The sequence below is a fragment of the Ruditapes philippinarum genome, unplaced genomic scaffold, assembly GCF_026571515.1.
Source record: "Ruditapes philippinarum isolate M1 unplaced genomic scaffold, ASM2657151v2 ctg2291_1_1_1_1, whole genome shotgun sequence".
NCBI lineage: Eukaryota > Metazoa > Mollusca > Bivalvia > Venerida > Veneridae > Ruditapes > Ruditapes philippinarum.
In genome coordinates, this window is record NW_026859584.1 from 47,797 (window position 1) to 71,605 (window position 23,809).

Sequence of the window (23,809 nt, forward strand, 5' to 3'; positions counted from 1 at the left end):
AACATATAATGCACAAGTCCTTCCTTGACAAATGTTCGTAAATTTATTGTAATCCTAACATGAAATTCAAATGTTCTTGCTATAGTTAGCATCTAGTTTGGTGACTACAGATTAAGGTTAAGCAACATGGTATTACAGCTAGTGTATATTGTGATTGCATATTTACATGGTAAGTTCATCTTATTTATTACAATCTTTAGAAGACAAAAAGTGTGACTGAAGTACATGTATCATCAACAATGTACATGTATCATTAAAATGAGACTGTTTTAGATCTACACTGAAATATTTTTTGTGAAAAAAATTATGATGATGATGCAATAATGATTATAATTATAATTGTAGTCATAATAATAATGATGATAATGATGATGATAATGATGATGATGGTAGTAATTAATAATATATATATGATGATGAAGAGGAGGATGTAATATTGATCATAATTATAGTCATTATAATGATAATAATAATAATGAAGATGATGATTATAATGTAATAATGATAAGAGTAATAATAATGATGATAATGGTGACGATGATGATCCTGTATTGTACTGATTTATACCAATACGTACTTCCAAACTGTATTAGGATATATTTCAAGAATGTTCTTAGTATTTCATAAGACTGATTTGTGTTACATATCTCATCTGCCTAGGTGAAACGTTTTTGTTTTTTTAAGAAAATCTTAATCTGTTAATGGTTAGAGTAGAATCATTTACCGTATTTCATTGTACTATCTGAGAAAAGAAACTTATGTATATAAATTTATGTATGAAGCAAACCATTCAGCAACCCGGCAATTTTGAGTAGTAAATACCATTTTTTGCGCTGAATAAACTTCCTACAGAATTAACTTGTAATTTTCAACATACACACATTTCTATTATTGTAACATTTTGTTTATAAGTTCATACATTATGCTTTAGTGATTTGTGTGTCTCGCGGACCAGAAGTACGACAAAATGATGACTGTTTTCGTGTTTTCGTAGCGTAAATTTATACATGGCACAAGTCAGCCACGATAGGTTTACTTGTGTCCGAACAAACGAACTTGTCGGTTTTAAAAGTTAATTGGTGCCAATCCAAACGAACTTATAGGTTTTATAAGTTAATTGGTGCCCGCACAAATGAACTTATATGGTTTACAAGTTAACTTATAACTTGTCAAGTTTTACAAGTTAACTTAGGTCCGCACAAACGACTTGATTTCTTTAGTTGAGCAGAGGCATCTTTAAGAATGTCAAATTTTGAGTATGTTAAAGTAAAAAAACAAAAAAAAACAAACAAATTGTATTGCATAGCATAATGCCACTGAATATTTATAAAAAGAAATATTTTATTTTATTTTAGTTACATCAGTAGAAGGAAATCAGACGTTAACTGTAATGAACACCCATGATTGGGGGACATGGGGGGTAGCGGAGTATTGTTTCAACAATACATATGCTGTAGGATATGACATTAAGGTAAAACAAGTGTCATATCTACAAATTATGTTGTGTAATTGACTAGTTGTAATAGTTGGTAATGTTAGTTTGTATTTATATATTGTTTAAAATTATCATTATTATTATTATTATTATTATTATTATTATAAGGTAAAACTTAAATTGGAAAGTATCAGTGAGTTTTGATCAAAGATGTAATATGAAATCTGATTGAACTTGAATATTGCTGTATGTAATTTGTAAGCTCTATGTTATAACGGATGTCTATGACTAAGTTAATGTTGTCACTTGTGTAGATACACACTTTAAGTATTATTAAAAATATATTCATACGATTCATCAAATTTTACAAATACTGGGGTTTTTTTCTTCACGTTTATTATATTATACATACATGTAGAAGCTTCATACATTATTTATCACGTTGTTTCAATGGACAATAAATAAATGCAGTCTTTATAATGGTCAATCATTGCAGATTGAGAAACATCAAGGTATATTTTTCGATGACACAGCATTAAATGGTATCAAGCTAATTTGTGAACCTAATGATGTTAATAACAATATGCAGAACACAGTTAATTCAACTGTTGGACCATGGGGCAGGTGGTTTGGTGAGGCACATTGTGAACGGCAGGGCAACAGGAAACGTTTCTTGACATCGTTTAATCTTCAAGTTGAACCCAGGGTAAAACTTGTGTATTTGTCAACTGTTAAATTCATTTCAGTCAAATATCTGATTATATCCCGATTGAACTTTTCTGTTTATTTAAACTAAGTTTATAATTAATCTTGACGTGGTATTGACTACTTGCAGATGTAGGACAATAGTCTTTATTTTTTATGCGTTATTTTGTATTAACAAAATTATTAAATCTTTATATCTTGCATGCATTTTCATTTTACTGGCACTAACATTCAATTAAATTTTTGTTAATGTGACAGATTTGTCTTCGTTTTAAGTTAAAGAAGATTTAAATTACATCAAATAATAAAATATAATTCAAAGATAAGAACTCGAATACGGTATTGAAATCTATAAGTTCTAAAGATGTACAAGCACATGTACATTATTGATATCTATCTATATATGTTTAATATTAGATATTTTATTACTTTAAGCAACAAATCCTCGACGACTCGTCCGTTAATTATGTAAAATTCAAATGCCGGGATTTACATGGTACTTTACCATCATATGAGTTGGCCAAAGCGAGATTGCCAGGATATGGTATATGGGGTGAATATGGATCATGGAGTGACGAATGTAGTTTTGGTACGGCTATCTGTGGAATTAGGACACGAGTATCCGAACCCCAAGGAATGTTTGGTGACGATACAGCGCTGGATGACGTCATGTTCTTTTGCTGCAAATAATATTTTTTCCGATATCTAAACAATTACATGTACCAAACGAATCTAGGGAAGTCGATTTTTCATGCGTGCATGTTTTAAACTGAATTAAAGTTTTTAACCCCATAGTATGTATTTGTAATTTCTATTTTGAAGAATGTCAAAAACCTCAGTTGAGTCCCTTTAAGTAAGTCAAATTTAACGATATTTTGTTCATTATAAGCAACGTGCCTTTGAGATTTAAATAAAATGATATTAAATAGTATATAAAATGTACAATAGTACTACTAGAACAGGCCGATATAAAATTTCTTTCTAACGTGTAAAATGTATATATAGAGTTTTGTTCAGGTGTGTTTATTTGATAAAGATATTGTAGAAAGTGCAGGAGATACGGTAATTATATAATTATTTACCTTATTTGAAGCTTGTATTGGCGAGTAAATAACTCATTATAAGAAGTCCAGCATAATATTTCTTGGAGCAGTAAGAACATCTGAATGACTACTACATGTGTATGATTATGAAATACGCTTAATCGTCGAATAAGTCTTGACACATTTACTGGTATTTTATTCAAAAATATTTCTCTCTCTCGACATTTTGCTAGGGCAAACAACAATTTACCCACGTTTTTGCCTAGGGAAATTTATTTTCCGTTCTAGCAAAATGTTGTTGTAAGAAGACTTTTGAAGAAAAACTCTTACTGTATTCCTCCTGACCGAAAAAGCATTAAGCATTGTTTAAATTATGAGAGGCAATAAGAATGCTTCTTAATGGCCGCCACAGAAAACAGAAAACTTTGGTTATTAGCAAGAAATAAAAATGAACTAGAACCTCTTATACTGATCACGGGATATTCTGATACTTTAGCTAACATAGTTATCAAGTAAGCATAAGTGTCGCTGCGTGGCCGTTTTTGATCTTAAAAGTTATAATTCAGCCTAACTAATATACAATTATAATTCCTGGTACACTTCATACAAACCTCGAGCTGTCATGCTGAATGATTAATTTATTATTAATTAAAGTCATAATAGAACGGTGTGCTTGTTTATTTGATCCAAGCATTGTTTGTCAGTTTATGATAATAAACTTCAACAAGTAATAAAATGACATAATTTGCATTCCACATTTACGAGAATACTGACCAATCAGTTTTCGTGTCTTAAATATTTTACGTATGTGCCGTGTGTTTAAATAACATAGAGTATGTTTTTATACGAATATATATTTATAGAAGTTAGAACAAAAACTATAATTGTTATTGGCAAATAGCTTGTTAGGACAGTGCGTCTATTAAGTAAAACAACAACACTGTTAACATATGTAAGAAACCAGCATTAACAACAGAAACTAGTATTACAAAGGCTAGGAACCAAGTTAAGAAAGTTTCTAGAACAATTTCTATGAAAGCTAGAAAAAATGCATATGAAAAGAAGCAAACATTTTATTTACATTTACATAATTATAAGAGTTCATGTTTACACAAAATAAATATCGTTTAAAAATGCCGAGGATAGACATGGCATGAAAACAATGATTCGCCTAAAATATCACCGCAGTGCTTTTATTATATGGTGACATACAATTAAGTTTATAATCTTTGAAGCATTGACCTTATTTTGTTTCATGTTTTATGGTGATTTTCTTAAGGTCTTTATTTGTCTAATGGCATTTTGATAATTATTATTATTTCACGAAAAGTTGAAGGTTCAAATTTAGTCAGAATGTTACTCTCAAAAATGTCTACAATGTCCCAACTAATGACTGTTATGCTGTGTTTGATATACGGAGAACGGGTTATAGCGGGTCCGTTTGGGTTTAGGTGACGGAGCGTTCCAGCTGGGACGGGATTTAGTATCAATCGGCTTTTTAACAATTAGTCTCCGTTTTCTCTGTGACTCCGACTCTCGTCGCTCGATAGAAGACCTTCGGTTTTCGTTATCCCATTTTTCTGGTTTTAATGTGTTTTCACAGCTAGCCACAACTATTTGGGATGGACTGTTTATGACTGGTATTTCTGGAATGGCGGAATTAAGACTCGAATTGGAGCTCTGATAAACTGCAAGTTTTGGTAACTTCATGTCTCGCAACTCATTCCCATCCCGGGACTCAACCTTAAACACAAGAAGAAAATATTACATAAAGATTCATACTTAAAATCACAAAAAAATCTTTGCTATATATACGTACTATGTAAAGTACTCTGCCGGTGGTGGTGTGGGAAAGGGGATATGAGGCATAAACCTAGGAGACACCATGCAGATGGTGTCCCGAAAGAGGCATACAGTACGTTGTTTTGGAAAGCTTCGGAACTGTGTGTGTGTTTTTTTTGTTTTTGTTTTTTTGGTCCAAATCTTTTCTTTTTTCAAAAAAGTGTCTGACCATTTTTCAATATCCAATAATAAAAGTACTAAAACAAACTAGCACTCACCCAAAGCAAAGAACAGTTTAACTCAACACGTAACATTTCTTTTCAAAAGCCTTTTTTGAGTATCCTTTAAAATGGTTGTTTCTCTAAAATAAGTGCTATATTACCACATAATTCTTTTTTATCAAGTCGAAAAGAATCGACTACATAATCTTAATGGAGAATCTGTACTACAATGAAAAAGGCTTCAATCTCTTTACATTAAAGTAACAACGGACTTACCTTTGCACGTGAAAGTGTGTATCTGTGGTGCACGATCACAACAACTCCACAGATAAACGCCATCAAAATAAAGGCACATGCAATCTTTAAGGCAAGCCTTGCAGTCGGACTAGCTTTGTGCTGGTCTGAAAATGGATCGCTAGGAGCAACAACAACAACCAGCAGGACTGCGACACGTGACTTCTGTTGAGGGGAGTCCTCTACCGCCTTAAATATTAGATAAATCATTACAGCAATACATATCTGACTTTGTTTGACTCTTAAACATTCGGATATATCATAACATGATTGTTCATCTCTCTCCTTTGGAGTATAATGATAATTTGAACGCGTCTCCGCCTTATCACTGTTCTTTGGAGTCCGTATGGTTAAATTTTAAAACTAAATAATTATATAAGTAGAAAATCATTTGAGCATTTTATGTATTTTATGAAATTTTAGTTCTGTTTTGACAAGTAGCCTTCGGGCAAGGTGTATATATACATATCATCACGACTGAGATATTTTATAGTGTTAAGTTATACATTCATGAACAGATCGTCGGAACAAGTCATATTTCGTGTCTGATAATCATTTGTGAAGCAACTAGTTGACGTCACTATGTTCCACTCTTTTACAAGTGCATATTGCTATAAAGAATGTATGTATCACATGCATAAAATAAATACAGAATATATACAACACAAGTGTGACTGTACATCAATTAACATTACGTTATTTTAATTCGAGATATATAAAACCGTTTCTTCAGGCAGTACATTTAGTAGGTTGTCTTGGAGGATTTTCTGTTTTGTTTTATTAACAGTACTTCAAAACAAGAATTTACTTTCAGGTCTGAATTAACACTTTTGACTTCCTCATCTTTTTTACAAAATGTTTTTCATGATATAATATTTCCAACATGAAATTAATCACTAGATATACAGCTAGGTTAGGACCTTTATATAAGCATTGTATGCTTTCGTATCTGATCCTTTTACATCATTGTATATCATGTAAGTAATGATTGTATGTAAAATATGTTTGCGTGAAAAAGGTTCGAAATAAAATATGCTTGAACTAAAACAAGAAGACCTACCTGTACAAATATGACGTATTTATTTGGATCACTAGAGTTCATAGTCTTAGTTTTATGGACGGTTCCATTTTCGGTATCTAAGCTGAAATACAAATGGTAATCCGCCGGCTCCGCTGAAATAATGTAACAAATGGTAAGTACATTTGTCTAACGGGCGCTCAAGTCTTTTATTAAAATAAATCTAAACTTGATTTATCATAAATGAACAATCTAAAAAGAACTATCAAAAATGAACAGCAACAAATGAACAATCTGAAGTAAACAATCACATATAAACCAAATAAAGACTTTTAAATGAATACCAAAAAATGATAAATCTCAAACTCAGAGGAAAATCACAAGGAACACCAAACACTATCCCTGCATTTAATAAGTTTTTCTTTATTATCTTAATTGACAATATCATTATGCTTTTTGTCCGTGTCAAGTTAAGTTAAGTTAATTGTCAAGTTGCCCTGAAATGGAAACTTATGAAAAATGCTTACGATAAAATAAAGCCGCCTTTGAAATAAAATAAATGTCCAGCTCTTTTTATCCGATACATTCCAAAGGATATATAATTAAAATAATAATATCAATTTCATAATTTTACTAATTAATCAAGTGTACATACAAAAGGGTTTGGCCAAAAGTTCTAACAACATTATCGTGGGCCCTTACCATTATGAAAAAGTTATACGTACAATGATAGAACGACCTTTTGATATAAAAATACATTTCAGTTTTAGAGTATATTCAGGAAACACATATGAATATTTTATTTAAAGAAGGTAACACATGAAGATATACCGTTGTAGAAAACAAATAGCATATCTTAATTTTAAATGCGACCTTCTAAACAATATATAAAAACACAAAACATCATAAAACAATAACAACAGTTAACTTTTCCATTAATATTTTGTCCTATGACGAACGCTCCTTTTAGATATTAGATATCATTATATACATGTGAATAGAATTTTCCGTGAGTCATATTGATTATATACATTTAATTGAAAAATAAATTGAAAACAGTTACGCCAAACTTTAAAGTTATTTATTTACCATTTATTTACACTTTGTTCTGCCGATATAATGTAATAATAAATGAGATTCTTATATGTCAAGATAGTTTCAGATGTGTGAATGTCGCATTAATTATATTAATACTTGCCCCTCACCGCTGTGGGTTCGAATCCCGATAGCGATTTTGGATTCTTTCATGTGATGAAGCTATCAGCTAGCTTACGGAAAGTCGGTGGTTCTACTCAGGTGCTCGTTCGTGCCTGAAATAATGCACGGAAGGGTACCTGAGGTCTTCCTCCACGAGTACAGCTGGAACGTCGCCATAATATTATGACCTATACTGTGTACGTGTGACGTTAAACCCAATCAAACAAACAAAAGAAACATAAACTGAAAACTGGTACAGAATTCTATATATAATATTAGTACATGTAGATCATTAAATATAAGAGTACTAGTAAAAGTTTTAAGTAATGCACATATTTATAGCTGCATTCGTATTAGAAACGAGGATATCGTGAAATAATTGTGTACAGACATTTATTTGCTAATTAAACATGTTTAAAGTAATTGAGAAAATAAATCTTGGTTAAACCTTACAGAAAATAGAAACATATTCTTACAAAACAAATATATCAGATATTTATGACCTAAAATAAGATAGATTATAATACTTATTGCAAATACAATATGAACCTGTTCAAGTTCTATAAATTGATGAAAGAAGAATGCAAAAATCACCAAATAATTAGATTGGTATAAAAGTCCACTATCGAACGATTTAGAAATCACACATTAGGCAAAAGACTTTAGTCATGGACTGGATTATGACGTTATATACGATTATACGGATTATGATTACTTTCTTTGTTGCCTTGTTTTGTATTAATTTTTAACAATGTTAAAGACACGAGAAAATTGTTTTATTGAAATTTAATTGACTGACGGATTACAAGCAACAATGATGCTGACTATAAGTGCGCTCATCTTCACGTGTGTTTAGTTGGTGGTACACATATTTAAATATCTGTTGTGGTTATTACGATATTTAAAATATTCCACATAAAAGTAAAAATGGCTGTTACGTTTGTACTTGTTTTATTTATGTTATTGGAAGTTTCACATGGTCAGCAGTATTCCAAGTCTGTAGATCTGATGACTGCGGTACTGACCGGATATAACCCTCGACAGCGTCCTGTCCTGGAGCAGAAGGACACCATGAACTTAACACTGTCTCTCAGCGTTTTCTCTATCCGGGACCTTGACGAGGTTGAAGGAAAATTTTCACTTGTTGGTAAATTAGGCATGCAGTGGCGTGATGAAATCATTAACTGGTCACCAGCAAGCTATGGAGGGGCATCAAAGATCGATTTAAAGTTATCGGATATCTGGTATCCTAAACTTGTTCTAACAAACCCCTTCACAAAAATGACAGACCTTGGAGAGGATTGGATGACCTTGTCGGTGACGTCATCAGGAGACATATATTTTTTTCCGGTGTCCGTCTTTGAGGCAACCTGTAGTGTGGATGTTACTTACTACCCGTTTGACACACAGGTATATAATGTAGAATATTTATTTCAAATTATTTAAGTGTAGAAATAGATAGGAATTAATATATAGTAATATACATATAGCGTAATATCAAAGTGTTTTGTGTTTGTTTTCCCTTTAACTCTAAGCATTTACATATTTATAAAAGTTACACTTTCATCTAAGTCCTTTTCAAAACAGGACACACCACAAAACTTCATTTGCTAGTTGCTTAAATACAAGCAGGTCTATATACATAACGGGGGAATAACAGTTTGTCTGTTGTTAGAAACACCGGTAACAATTTGTCTTTTCTATATATTTTCCGTTCCTATATGTATATGTAGAAATATTTAACACATTTCATATAAATCATACATGTACTCATATAATTTCGATCTATATATTAAATTACAGACATGCACTCTTGAGTTCTCTGAACTGTCATACTCTGGTACAGAACTAACGTTGACGTCTTCTGGTCCAGTTCAATTGTCCAGCAGTCTGCAAAGTAGTCAGTGGGAAATGATTTCAGCGGATGTTACAAGGATACCGGGAAGTAGTGTATTGGTGGACAAAATTAAATACACATTTACTACCAAAAGGAAATCGCTTTTTCTTATCATAAACATATTAACGCCTATTATAGTTATGGCAGTTTTAAACGTCTTGGTGTTTATACTACCAGCTGAGTCTGGTGAACGACTTTCGTTTTCTGTGACGATGTTATTGGCTCTGGCGGTTTATATGACCATCGTTGGCGACAACTTGCCTAAAAGTTCAGAACCCATGTCTATATTGAGTTATTACCTTATGGGAACATTATTTGTCAGTTCGGCAATAACAGTGCTTACTATATTAAACCTAGATATATACCATAGACAGGGCCATGTCAATCAATGCTTTAAAAGTCTTGCGAGGATAATACTCGCGAAAACATGTAGAAACAAAAGTAAAGATACACCAGTTCAAGTAAAGGTCGCTTTTGCAGACGACAAAAATTCGGATTGTGTGAGCCCATCACCAACTGATGATAAGGAAGATATAAGCTGGCAAGATGTTAGTTTTGCTGTTGACAGATTATGTTTGGTGTTCATCACTATTACTAACATTACGATGAACATAGTGTTTATGACAACACTACAGTCAGGATCCTAACAACATACCTGCTACAGTTGTCATACAACTACAAAAAAAAAAAATCAGCACACTGGCTTAGGGATTTTATAAATCTGGAATAGTTAAGTGTACTTGTGTTTCGTTTAACAACAATTTAGTTCATTAGTGTGAGTTTAGTGGATTCCGATTCCATTTATATTTATATTCTTTGAATGTACCTTAAATAAACTAAGAAATGAACTATCAAGCAAAATAATTAAATAAACTATAAACAATCAGTCAAACAATTTGTAGGTTTGCAGACTATTATGGTGATAATTAAATTTTGTTACATTACGTTTCCTAAGATTCTTATCTATTTATTAGTCAGAGACTAATGTTAAAGTTATAGTTGTCCGGCTAAGTCAGGTATAACATAGTAAGCATGACTATTTCGTGCTTGCCGGTCGTGATAGAATCGCCACTCGAGGAGTTCACATTATAGTGAACACATCGTATGTGAGAAACAATGCTTTTATTAAGCCATATTTTCTCATCCATTGATTGGTTCTTAGCAAAAAGAGTGAATCAACTTGTAAATAATCGATATAATAGTTTGAGAACTTTAAAGATTGCGTGTCCAGAGATTATGACCCAATGGATTCATTTACCTCACAGAAATAACAATTACTATTTGTAATGATTTGTATACAACAATATTGAAACAATGCCTTTATGCTACTGTAGTGTTGTTTATTATGTCCAAGACTGAAGGTTTCATAACTCTTACTATAGGTGATGAATAATATATTTTCAGTTAAGTAAAGCGAATTAGAAAATAAATATATAAACGTGTTTTACGATGTCGGAAAGATTGATTTCTTGAATTGTGTTTTGCTACAATTTTCTATCGTGTGTTCCATAATAACATTATACAAACTGCTAGCGGTATATATACAGTGAAATATAACATAAATAAGATTGATATCTTTGTGATAGTCCACCCAGTGTTTCTTGTCATTTACAACGAAATAATAATGGAGCTACAGCTAAATATTTTTGATAACACACTTTCGACAATTTTTGTAAATCTCTCATTTAGATTGTGAGCTACAAAAGCGGATGAAAAATAAAATGTTGAGCATATTTCGTAATTCACAATTCATGCCAAAGAGCCAAGCCGTCCGGTTCGCTCAATAGGTACAACGTTGGACTGTGAATCGGGCGACCCGGGTTCAATTCCCGGACGGCGCAGGTCACTTTCGTTGTGATTGATCATGAAATCCTTTCTACGGTCATTCGCACTGTATCTCTGCTCTGACATGTACAGAAGTTTCAGTTCCTTTCGAAAGTGAAGGTAACTAGTACTGGTTGACAGCCTGCCCAGAAACGATGCGGTGGTTAAAAAGTGCTCTGGTGAATTCAATGTGGCTTACTGCCGTGATCCGGAGTGTCAAACTACTAACACACATGCTAAAGAGCCTCTTAGTCATAAAACACATTTGTATACGTTTTTCATTTAGTAATCCAGATGTCGTAGATTCGCGGTACGACATCAACTTGAGATGGATCCAATACACCAAGAAGGTTATGCTAGAAAGATGCAATTGAATTCACTCTCAGTTCAGAATTTTTTATATTTTGTGTCGTCCTTTCACCTACAAGCATGTTCGCAAGCGGTTTTATCGATATTTAAGATTTTATACTATATGTGTTATTATTTTGCAACTAACAAATAACAGTTTTACAATTTCATTGATGCACTCATCAGTTAAGGTCACGTACACAGTGTGTCATTTCTTGAGAATAATATATTTGTTACCGTTCTGGTCAGAAATATATTTTCTAAGATGACGAAAATGCTCTAAAACTTGCTAACATTCTGACAGAAAATCAATTTCACTCTTTTATAATTTTTTTTTTCGTAGTGTACCTTTATCCGCAATTGAGGCTTTAAACTGTCATTTTCAAACATTTTTCTGATGATAGAAACAAAGTTAAGGTGAAAAGTGCATCAAAAAATGTCTTTTATTGACCAAGACAAGATTCGGTACGACCAAATTTTTCTATGTATGTAATTTATCTGTTATGTTACTCACTGTTGAGTTCATAGACCTAGGGTTATTCGTTATATTTTTATATAGTGTGAAATGGACGTCGTGTGATTTGAAATTAAAATTACTGTGTATCATTAAAAAGTGTTGTAAAAGCGGTGCACCTATCGCATTGATAACTTTTCCATCTTGAGAAAATATGATAAATGAAAGATTAAAGGCAAATGATACTGTTACATAACCATAAAGGCAGTTTGAAAACTGTTTAATAGAATTTATTTAAACTTTGAATGAGTTTAGATCTAAAGCAGTTGTAGACATATGACTACTGTTATACCAACACTGCACCTTTAAACTGCTGAAATCGGAATGATTTAACCAATATAGAGATATATGTATTCCAGACTGCACATTCTTGCAGATTGAACCAGCTCTGTACTCATTTTAGATATTTCAGTCTTGATATACCCAGAATGATAGACTGTTCTAAAAAAATGGAAGCCTGTAAAGTGAATTTTACAAATTCAGTAGGTAAGATTATACTTGCAAATATATACAGTCTAACCAGTGTTAGAATAATTATTGTCGGCTGCTCAAGTTTTATCTAAAATTTTTGGAGCTTTTATAACAAATAGAATAACTCGAATATGGGAATTAAATGCGTACGTACTTTGGCAAATGCTCCCCAGGTTAACCGTTCATATTTGAAAACAAAGTGTGAAATATATCTCCAATATTTAATGCATTAAAACGTTTTTGAAACGTTCATGTTCTGTAAAATTAAGATAATTCTGTCATATACATAGAATGAAAAGTAGAAATATCTTAAAACTAAAAATGTTCCATGAAATCAAATATGATCTTTTCAAACTTAAAAGGACGTAAACTTATACCCAGCTTGGTTTGCATTACTATTGTTTTATATAAACCAATTCAAGACATATGTGTTAAAATTGGCCTCCTTATACAATAATTAAGGCAATGGCATAATTTTAAAGTCTGCCTTTTAATGAAAGGGCGGACAGCTACAGGACAAAACAAGATTCGCTACGACCAAATGACACTATAACTAGAGAAAATAACATGGGGAAAAGATTCCCACTTATGTGGAAAAAAACTTATGTAAGTAATTACCTGTTGTGAGTTAACAGACATAGGGTTATTCTTTATATTTTCATGTAATATGAAATGGCTTCGTTTTGATGGACTTCGTTTGATTTGAAATTACCTTTACTTTGTGTCATTAAAAGTGGCTCTCCGACACACCTATCGCATTAATAATTTTTCCATCTTAAGAAAATGTAACAAAATGAAAGTTTAAAGGCATATGCAACAGTTACATAGACATAAAGACAGATTGAAAATTGTACAACATACTTTGTTTAAACTTTGAATGAGTTTAGAAAGTCTTTGAAGGAGTTAAGGACAAAAAGCAATGGCGTAAATACGACAATTGCTAACAACACTGCACTTTTACACTGCTGGAACCGAAATGAATTTACCTGTAACAGTAACCAGTATAGAGATGCATGTATGTCAGGCTGCACATCGTGCTCCTTAAGCTACAGTCTCACTTACAAAGCCCCGGTAGACGTTCGTGGTGGTCCGGGAACGACCGGGGTACGACCGTGAACAACCGGAGTACATCCGTAACTCTGCAGGCAACGTCCGGGATGATCCGGGAACATCCGGCATTTGACCACGGATGGAATAAAATATTTAATTTCACCGGTGAGGTCCGGGATGATCCGAGAAGGTAAAGCTTTGCCGGCTTCATCCTTAGCTCTGCTGGGAACGACCGGGATTATACCGGGGAAGCACCGTAGCTCTGTCGGCACAAACCGGGGATGATCCGGGGTATGATATAGCCGGTAGAGCTACGGTAGAGCCCCGGTTAATGCCGGCAGAACACCGGTAACTACAGGCAGAGCCCCGGAGGATAAAGGTAGAGCTACGGTTGATCCCGGTAGAGCCCCGGCAAAGCCCGGATCATTTCAAAAGAATAACGACAATTTGCGATGATTGCACTTGTTTGTATTAAAACCCTTCCCATTTCCCTTCTATCCAGTATGGCATAAGGATTTTTCAGAAAATCATCATGAATTACTATTCTGGAACAATAGATATTATATTAAATAAAAATTATGTATCAATGTTATCATTTTCGGGCGTTTTCAATCCACCGGGGTTCTACCGGGGCTCTGCCTGGATCGTCCTGGGCTCTGCCTGGATCGACCGGGGCTCTGCCTGGGTCAACCGGGGCTCTTCCGGCGTCATCCGGGAACGACCGGGGAAGCACCGGCATGAACCGTAGCTTCACCTGGGCTCTGCCTTGATGATCCGGAGCGCATCCTGGGTGGTAAGTTGGGAATTACCGTAGTGCTGCCGGGGTTAGTGTGACCGCAACAACAATTTCACCCCGGATCGTCCCGGATCATCCCGGTAACTTAGGCCGCTATTCCATTAGTACGTGATCCGTGACCCGCGTGATCCGTGTCCGGGCATGTCCGTGGGTATTATTCCATAGGTAGGTTATATTCTATATACTTTTAATTGAAGTATAGCGAACAGAGGATAATTATCTGTAGAATATGATATAATTTCATTCTAATACCAAAAACAGTTGTAACATCAAAGAATTAGGTAACAAACATTGAATATCAGTTAGGTTTTCAAATAACATCTCTTTAGCAACCGAAGACCAGATGTTGTTTTTTTTAATCTGTCATTGCTGCATCATAAACTTATAGGTTCTCCCACACTATTTTGGTGAGCTCTTTAGTATTTTCTTTCGAAATCGATAAAGTATTTAATTTCGTTCGAGGCATTTTGTAGGGATGAGACATGTCAGTGACTGTCCGCGTCCGTAAAAAATCGCTCATCCTGCGAAACGTCGCGGATGCCGTCGCGGAAGCGGATGGTAAACGGACAAAAGGAATAGATTCAACGTATTCTTTGATTAGCGAATCGGTAGCGGACGCGGATGACGGACGCGGACCACTGATCACGTATAAATGGAATAGCGGCCTTACCGGGATGGTCCTGGGCTCTGCCGGGAGTAAGTGAGACGGCAGCTTTTCCTTATGGCTGACGAACTTTTGAAATTTCTATCTTTATATTCCCAGATTTATAGACAAAAAAAATTAAGAAGCTTAAACAATGGAGCTTGAAAAGTGCATTTTACAATATCAGCAGGTAAAGATTAGGCTTGCAAATATGTACAGTAGTTTTGTCGGCTGCTCAAGTTAAATCTTTTTTTTTTCTTGCAGCCCATCACATTACCTTTTCTATTATAAGTGGGATAAGTCAAACATAGAAATTTGATGTGTACAAAAATGCCCCCAGGTTAATATTTGCAAACAAAGTGTGAAGGATTATCTCCCATATTTACTGCATATGAAACGTTTAGAAACCTTAATGTCTTACATTTTATTAAATAATTCTACTATATACATAGAATGAAAAGAAGAAAAAAATGTAAACTCAAAATTTTCCAATAAATTAAATAGATGATCTTTTTAAATTTTGAAAGCGAACTTAAAAAGAGGAAAACCTAAACCCATTTGGTTTGCATTATTATTGTGGTATATAAACCAATTCAAAACCTTTTTGTGAAAATAAGCCACCTTATCAATAGCAATAAGGGAAAGGCAAATTTTTAAAGTCTGCCCTTTATCAAAAGGGCGGACAACTCTTTGTCCCTTTCTCGCAAGAGAAGGGGAATGTCTGCCCTTTGTCAAAAAGGGCGGATAACTTTTTGTCCCTTTTTCGAATGAGAGAGGGAATCCTGTGATGCGTGTATGTGGTCGCACGGTCACTTTCCTTATTATGTCCTCGATGCATGTATGTGGTCGCATGGTCGAAAATCTTAAATAAAATGACAATGTTTTCAAGGTGTGTTGGTACAAAACATTCTGTCTTATAAAAGCACTGTTGATGTCGTAATTAAACAGAAAAAGTTATTACAATTTCTAAACTAAATAGGATTTTTTTTCTCATGATTAGAGAAATAAACCTAATAAAAAGTTTATATAATAAGAAATTTAGGAGTTGGGAAATATCATCTTAATTAAGTTAACTTAATATAAAAGTTAAACCTACAATTCTAATAAGTTCTAATACCAAAAACAAATAAGAATTTCATTTCTCCTAAAAAGTTATAAAACTTCTAATAGCGCATGCAAAATCCTAAATACCAAAAACAAATAATAATTTCATTTCTCCTAATAAGTTATAAAACTTCTAATAGGGCATGCAAAATCCTAAATAGCGTTTAGACATTGAAAAAGTTCTTAACTTAGACGTAACAAAACTTTTAAAACCTTTATCACGATTATAACAGTTTTTAAGAACATTAAGATTTGGCACCAGACGGTTCCGTATGAAAACGTTGTCATTTTATTGTAGGCTTTCGACCATGCGACCACATACATGCATTAACGACATGTAGGTAAAGTGACCGTGCGACCAAATACACGCATCACAGTAGTATCCCTTCTCTAACGAGAAAGCGACAAAGAGTTGTCCTCCCTTTTGTTACTGGGCAGATTTTAAAATATGCAATTTCCTTATTGGAATTGAGGAGAAGGCTAACCTATGAATATCTCTTGAAATGGTGTATATATGACAATAATGAATTCCAGTAGTGTTGGTATTTGCACAATTACTTTTGATCTAAGCTCATTAAAGGTTTAGACAAATTCTATATCATACAGCTTTCAACATGCGCCTTTATGCCTTAACACTTTCATTTGTTTCTCAAGATCGAAGAGTTATCAATGCAATAGGTGCACCGAAGTTAATGGCACACAGTAAGCTTAATAGTCCATCAAATTAACGGGGTTTCGCACTATCTGAAAATATTACAAATAACCCTTTGTCTATGAACTTAACAGTGAGTGACATCACAGATTACTTACATACATAGGAATTTTTGTCGTAACGAATCTTGTTTTGATCTGTAACTGCGTGTAAATAAAAACCTTTTTGATGCACTTTTCACATTAACATTGTTTCTATCATCAGAACGTTTTTTACAAATGATAGTTAAAAGCCCCCATTGTGGATAAATGTGTAATACGAATAAAAAAATAAGTGAGCTCGATTTTCTGTCAGAATGTTAGCAATTTTCAGAGCATTTTCGTCATACAGCCTCGAAAATACATTACTGCCAACAAGGGCTGCATTTTCACTTCGGACGTCTATAGCATTCTCAAGAAAAGACACATTAGGTTGATATTTTGCATATGTGACCGTAAGTGATGATTGCATTAATAAAATTGTTAAAACTGTAATTAAACAATAACATATATATTTAAATACCTTTAATATCGATAAAACCGCATTCAAACAAGCTTGTAGGCAAAAAAGACGACACAATAATAAAACATTCTGATCTAAGATTGAATTTCAACTGAATCTTTCTAAAAAAACTTCTCGGTGTGTTGGATCCATCTCAAGGTGATGTCGTAGCTCAAAATCACGACATTGAAGAGTTGTTTAACAAGAATTTAGATATTGCGACATTTAGCGGTATTTTTGTGATATTCAACTGAACGGAAAAAGGGTGCGACATTTAGCGACATCGTTGCTACATTTAACGGCAAAATATTTTAAGACATTTAGCGGCAGTAGTGCGACATTTAGCGGCAAGTGCGACATTTAGGTCGTTGCGACATATAACGGCGCCACAACGATGTTGTTTGTTTAGTAATATATTTTTAGAAAAGATATATTTAAACTATGACTATTTTGTAAAGATTTTTTCAAACATCTTTTAAAATGTGTGAATAACCAATATGGTTATAGATTTTTTTCTTCAAAATTAGCTCAAATTATTGAAATATCAAAGCCAAAAAACAAAAACATTTTTATCCAGCAGAATAAAACGTTATCATGTACAAAATGCTATGTTTAATTTTAAACATCAATACAATTAGCATAAATGAGTATACTATAGCCTAAAACGAACTTGCAAATCCCTTTCTTTTTGATAATGTAATTATATGTGTGTTGCGTAAATGTGTTAGAGTACTAAAAAAGTAATCAATACATTTATTCTGTGGGTTAAAAACGTTGACCACTACATAGAGTAGCATCGCAATATTTGGTATGAGTATACTTACAGTGCATGACCTTGTACGAGATATTGTGTCTAAATGAGACATCTCCATCTACAGCCTCTATCTTACCAGGATTTAGAGCAAGTTCACCCTGAAATACGATGATATCAAAGTTTTATTTCACAAGGTTGGCTTACGTATAATTAATCATACCAATTATAAACTTAAACTTTAAAAATCTCCGTTCTTGTATGATATTAGATATTGAGTTAGTGACATACCGTGTAATCCTCGCTTGTATCAGCTTTATACACTGGTATAACACAATCCTTTGAGTCTATACCAGGTTGTCGGAACACTGGCATATTGTCATCTACGTCATCTATAGAGACGTTGAGCATGCGTGGAGGAACCTGCAATATAGTTAAATTATTTTACACGTTGCATGCACAGCGGCACTGAAAATAAAAAGTGGTACAAAGAAAATATAAAAAGCTGCCCAACAAGAAGCATACGCGGACGTCACAGGAAGATCATAACATTATAACATGCTTCACAATGACATTGAGCATGCGCATAGTTCCAAGGAAGATCATGACATTATATAATGCTCCACAATGACATTGGGCATGCGCGTAGTTCCAAGAAAGATCATGTCATTATATTTCACAACGACATTGAGCATGCGCGGATGCCCCAGGAAGATGATGTCATTATAATTCATGTCGTACAACGACATTGAGCATGCGCGGATGTCTCAGGAAGATGATGTCATTATAATTCATGGCGTACAACGACATTGAGCATGCGCGGATATCCCAGGAAGATGATATCATTATAATTCATGTCGTACAACAACATTGACCATGCGCGGATATACCAGACAGATGATGTTATTTTAATACATGTCGTACAGTGACACTAAGCATGCACAGCTGCAATTGAATTAAAACTTCGATTGATTTTCGACATTACATTATTTGTGACTGAAATATTCGTATTAATCTAAGTGACGAACCGATGATGAAAATCGAATAAAAGTTTCCGGAGTGTGTATGAATTCACAATGAGTTTATAAATCGCCTTATTGCCTGATTAATTACGCGGACTTCTTTAATGTACGAGTAAACTGATTTGAATTCAGATTTACAATCTTTATCAAAAGAAAAACAGTTTGATAAAAAAATAATGAGAAACAAAAACATCACTTACAATTATGCTAGAGTTTTCAGTACAACTTATTTGCATTTGTAAGGTGTGTACATCCACTTTTCCATCCTGAAACAGATTTGAAAATGTACAAACACTGAATAATTTGACTGCAAAGAATATCAAATATGAATAGTTTCGAAACGACTGATTATATATGAAATTATGGAAAGCCTTGACTGTCTTATAATTATAGAAATGAACATTGTTGTGTCTCTCTTTCTTTATACAATGTTAACTCATGAATATATTATGTGGAAGCATCATATATTGTTCAGTTGAATTCATGTAAGGATGCTTCCACATAATATCTTCATAAGAGCACATTGAATATAGAAAAGTTGACTCAATAATTTGCTATCTGGACATAACAAAGTTCAGTTTCATAATTATACGGCAGTCAAGGCTTACCATAATCATATGAAATGACAGACTTATACATTATTTGTTCATCAGAAGGCGTGTAAGAAATGACCATGCCCTTCCATAAATAAAAAAAATCTAGAAGGTGCAAATAATGCAGTATGACTGGTTATTTATTAAAATATTCATCAGTTTAAATGTTAAATGAACGCAGTTTATTTTGCAGGCATATAAAATCAACAATTTATTATTTAAGAAAGCAGGATGTAATTTTGGCAATAATTATTTCACATATAAATAAATAAAAATGTAATGACTGAGCTTACCAACTGTTGGATATATTGAATTTGTCATCAGATATACGTTTTGTAGCATTTAATTGCGTTTTGTTTATATCCTTATCAAATTACAAATAAAATATGTACATAATTTTAAATAGACTTCCCTTTTCCACGATCTTAAATATCTTACACAAAGAACTTACAGTTTTATCATACAAGTCTTCTAGATCTATTTCTTTACTCAGCACTAGATTGTAACCGGTTATTGTTGTGACAAGAGCGAAGTTATCTTTAAGAATGTTGGCAAGTTCTAAAGGTCTTGCTACCTTCACTGTAAAATTTACGTTCTTCACGTCCCGTATTACCGCCAAAACGTAACCTACAATTAAACAAAACGGCCTATAAGTTTACCTTAGAAAATTTATAATGTATTTAATAATCTATATTTTAAGCTTTCCATAATGTAAAGAGCCAGTTAATAGTTTCCGGTAACTGGTATATGAACATATCATTTAACAGTGAACTTACTAAAACAGTATTTTATCGTGATAAAGATTCACACCATGATTTGAACCGTAGCTTTAAGAGACAAATGGCACGAAACAACCAAAAAAACTTTTTTATTATAGTAACTTTTATTTCAAATGATTTTATGGTATACCTCTTGGTTCTGACTCCTCGAAGCTCAGTTGAACCGGAAGCTGACTAAGCCCATAAGTACAACAACTTCCAATTTTGCAGCCATGCAATGATGACGCCCCAGTAGGTTTTGTAACAGGGAGAAGTGGTGGAGGTTTGATGACCATACTGGGTTTTACTAGATGAATACTTGGCGAGTGTGAAACTATACCACCTGTCGTCGTTACAGTTGGTTTGATGCTAGTTTGAGAAGAGCCATTCACAGTTATGGAAGTGGTAGCAAAGGTTCCAGGGATTGATGTAAACTGCGTCTGTACAGAGGTAGTCAAATTTGTCAAAGATGCCGCTGTTAATATCCCAAACGTAGATGTGGCTGACGAAGTGGTCGGTGACAAAGGCACGTGATGATTTGAAATAATGGTACTCGTCGCGAACTGATAACTAATATCGGAATAAAGAGATAAGTTGTTCACCTTCGGTGGCGATAAACTTGATATAGGAACTGGTATATCTGAAGAAAGTAACATTGCAGTGGATGATGATTGTATGTGTACACGCACAGTTGACACTGATATTACACTATGCGATGAATGCGATCTTGATGCTGTCAGAAGCGAATTACTATGTCCTGAATTTACATGTTTTGTTGATAAAACACTTAATGGCAATATATGTTGGAAGCTGCGTGTTGATGATGTGGGAGTCCGCAATGATGAGGTTTTGTTTGCAGAAGAAGATTTTTCTACTGTAGTGGAGTATTGTCTTAGACTTGGTGTAGGCGATATATATCTGGACGAGTTTGTATATACATCTCGGGAGATCGAAGATGACGTCAATGGCGACATTGATGAAGTGATTGAAACAGGCGTGGAGTTTAATGCCATCGTTGGCTGGGATGATAGAACCGAACTGTTTGTAGTACCATGAGCTAGATGTGACAATGAAAGTAATCCTAGGACACCTGATATATAATGTAATCATAAACACTTGAAAGGCATAGTTTTAATAATATCATTAACATAACTTTGTTTAAATAAGATAATGTGTTTGTATTAATTATTAAAACATAAATCAAATAAATGTCATGGTATGTTGTATCATTTTAAAAACAAAACAAAAAAGAACAAATAAATTAGAAATATAAAATCTTGTTTACCAGCAAATAAAATAAAGTCTTCGTGCTTAAAACAGAATTCCACCATGATTTTATTGAAAGTTTATTCCACTACATTATTGTAATAAAAAAATGCTAAAACTTAATTGTTTCATATAAAAACAAATCCTTATTGAATATCAAACTTTAAAAAGGAAACATTTTTTAACAAAACTGTCTGATATTTTAATAGTTTAATTTGAGTGATATATGTGATTTGCGATAGGGTACAATTTTCATGAAAGGGTACAGTTTTCATGAATAATTACAGAGCTAGCGACATATGTTTAGTTAATGATAGCACTATAAAAGATTTGACTGTGTATGTGTTGATTCAGTTAAGAGAAGATGTGAGCAGGTTTAAGCCAACAGTCTGTGAATTGGTAGACATAGATAGATTGAAACTAGCCTGATTATAATATAATACAAGTCTTGATATAAACTTATATATCAATTTTATCAGACTGGTAAGTATTTATATGCTACAGTAAATGATTGGTAAATGATTCAAATATTGACTGTAATCACACGGACTTCGTTTATCAAGTTATAATACCATTTTTGTGCTGAAACATTTATTTGTTGTCGGGAGACAAACATTCTCTCTGTCTGTTTGATTATTAATTACATAATTATGCACTAGTATAATATAGATGTACATCATATTTGTAGTCTCTTGATATGCGTAAACTAGATTCGAAGACAATATGTTGCTGGTTTCTAAAATCTTTCGTGCCCATTTCCGACATTTTTAACCTGCAAGTTATATATAAAGGATTCTGCTCGTATTATAACCAAAAAACTTTAACAAATGAAATTTTAATAGGCTTTTTTCCAATTGAATTGACATGACATCGCTTGTATAACGTAGATGTTAACACAACTTAACAAAACATGCGAACTTAGTTTAAGTTGTGCCAACTTGAGTTAAGTTGTTACTCAGTTTCTATTATATCTTAAAACACGAAGATCAGTTTTAATATGTTTATCTTTTTTTAACAAGATATCTAGTCACTTTCACATTAACGCTAAAGGCATCCAGAAAGATATCCTGCATCCGCGACAGTAACGTATTTAAACGTATCGTTTTTTCGTTTCTCCAAAAGCCGACCCTATTTTACGAAAGAACACCCAAAACGTAATAAAACGTGTCAAAATTTTCTATTCTCAAAAGCGGATGTTGTTTTGTCGTAGGAAACCCGGCAATATTTTCATCACATTATTTTGCTTTAGCTATACTTTGGAAGCATTTTTCAAATGATGGTAAATAAAATAAATGTTTTAAGAAACAAGTTTTTTTTAAAACTACTATGTCATTTTTATAAAAATCGGTTTAAGAGTGTCACTGATCGTTTATTAATCATATTATTGGATAATAAAATTGGTAATTAAGTTCAAATCAATTTTAGGTAAAGTAAGCTACAAATACTAACTTATTTCAACCATGCGTTTTTTCATTTAACTAATAATAAGGCTTCTAAAACATGTTTCTACCTTATAGAAGATATGTTTGTCTAAATTGTCAAAACCTTATTTATGACATTTTTCTAAACACAAGATGATTAATTATTGCTAATTTTACGGAATTCTACGTTTCAGTCATTTAACGGTAACTTCCAATTTACGGTTTGACACGTAGTGAGTATCCTATTAACCTATACCGCATAATGACCCGTAACGTACTAAACGTATTTTCGTCAAAATGTGCATTTATAATCACCTGTGTTTATATGAGATTTTTATTTCACAGCAAACAAACACCTATCCCCATAACGTAAAATGACGGTGTTTTCAATATTAACGATGGACAACCATATCGTTGAAATACGGTATATTCCTCGTTCGCAAGAAAGTCCGAAACGTATTTAT

The 23,809-nt window shown here is 33.2% G+C and overlaps 3 protein-coding genes across 3 annotated transcripts; 2 read left to right on the forward strand and 1 right to left on the reverse strand.

Moving 5' to 3' along the window:
• Positions 1–2,934, forward strand: LOC132757164 (vitelline membrane outer layer protein 1-like). The gene is made up of 4 exons (XM_060748368.1): positions 1–169; positions 1,356–1,471; positions 1,932–2,141; positions 2,576–2,934. The coding sequence occupies exons 1-4, from the start codon at positions 127–129 to the stop codon at positions 2,828–2,830; spliced, it is 624 nt and encodes a 207-aa protein (XP_060604351.1). The 5' UTR covers positions 1–126; the 3' UTR covers positions 2,831–2,934.
• A 1,306-nt stretch (positions 2,935–4,240) lies between these two features.
• On the reverse strand, positions 4,241–22,172 carry LOC132757166 (uncharacterized). The gene is made up of 9 exons (XM_060748371.1): positions 21,944–22,172; positions 20,810–21,748; positions 20,352–20,527; positions 19,508–19,573; positions 18,577–18,708; positions 18,359–18,446; positions 6,541–6,653; positions 5,463–5,669; positions 4,241–4,926 (listed from the first exon to the last, which is right to left on the reverse strand). Exons 1-9 carry the CDS (start codon positions 21,987–21,989, stop codon positions 4,570–4,572), a joined length of 2,124 nt encoding a protein of 707 aa, XP_060604354.1. The 5' UTR covers positions 21,990–22,172; the 3' UTR covers positions 4,241–4,569.
• On the forward strand, positions 7,614–11,833 carry LOC132757165 (neuronal acetylcholine receptor subunit alpha-7-like). Its single transcript, XM_060748369.1, has 2 exons — positions 7,614–9,105; positions 9,499–11,833. Exons 1-2 carry the CDS (start codon positions 8,623–8,625, stop codon positions 10,237–10,239), a joined length of 1,224 nt encoding a protein of 407 aa, XP_060604352.1. The 5' UTR covers positions 7,614–8,622; the 3' UTR covers positions 10,240–11,833.
• Positions 22,173–23,809: the final 1,637 nt, after the last annotated feature.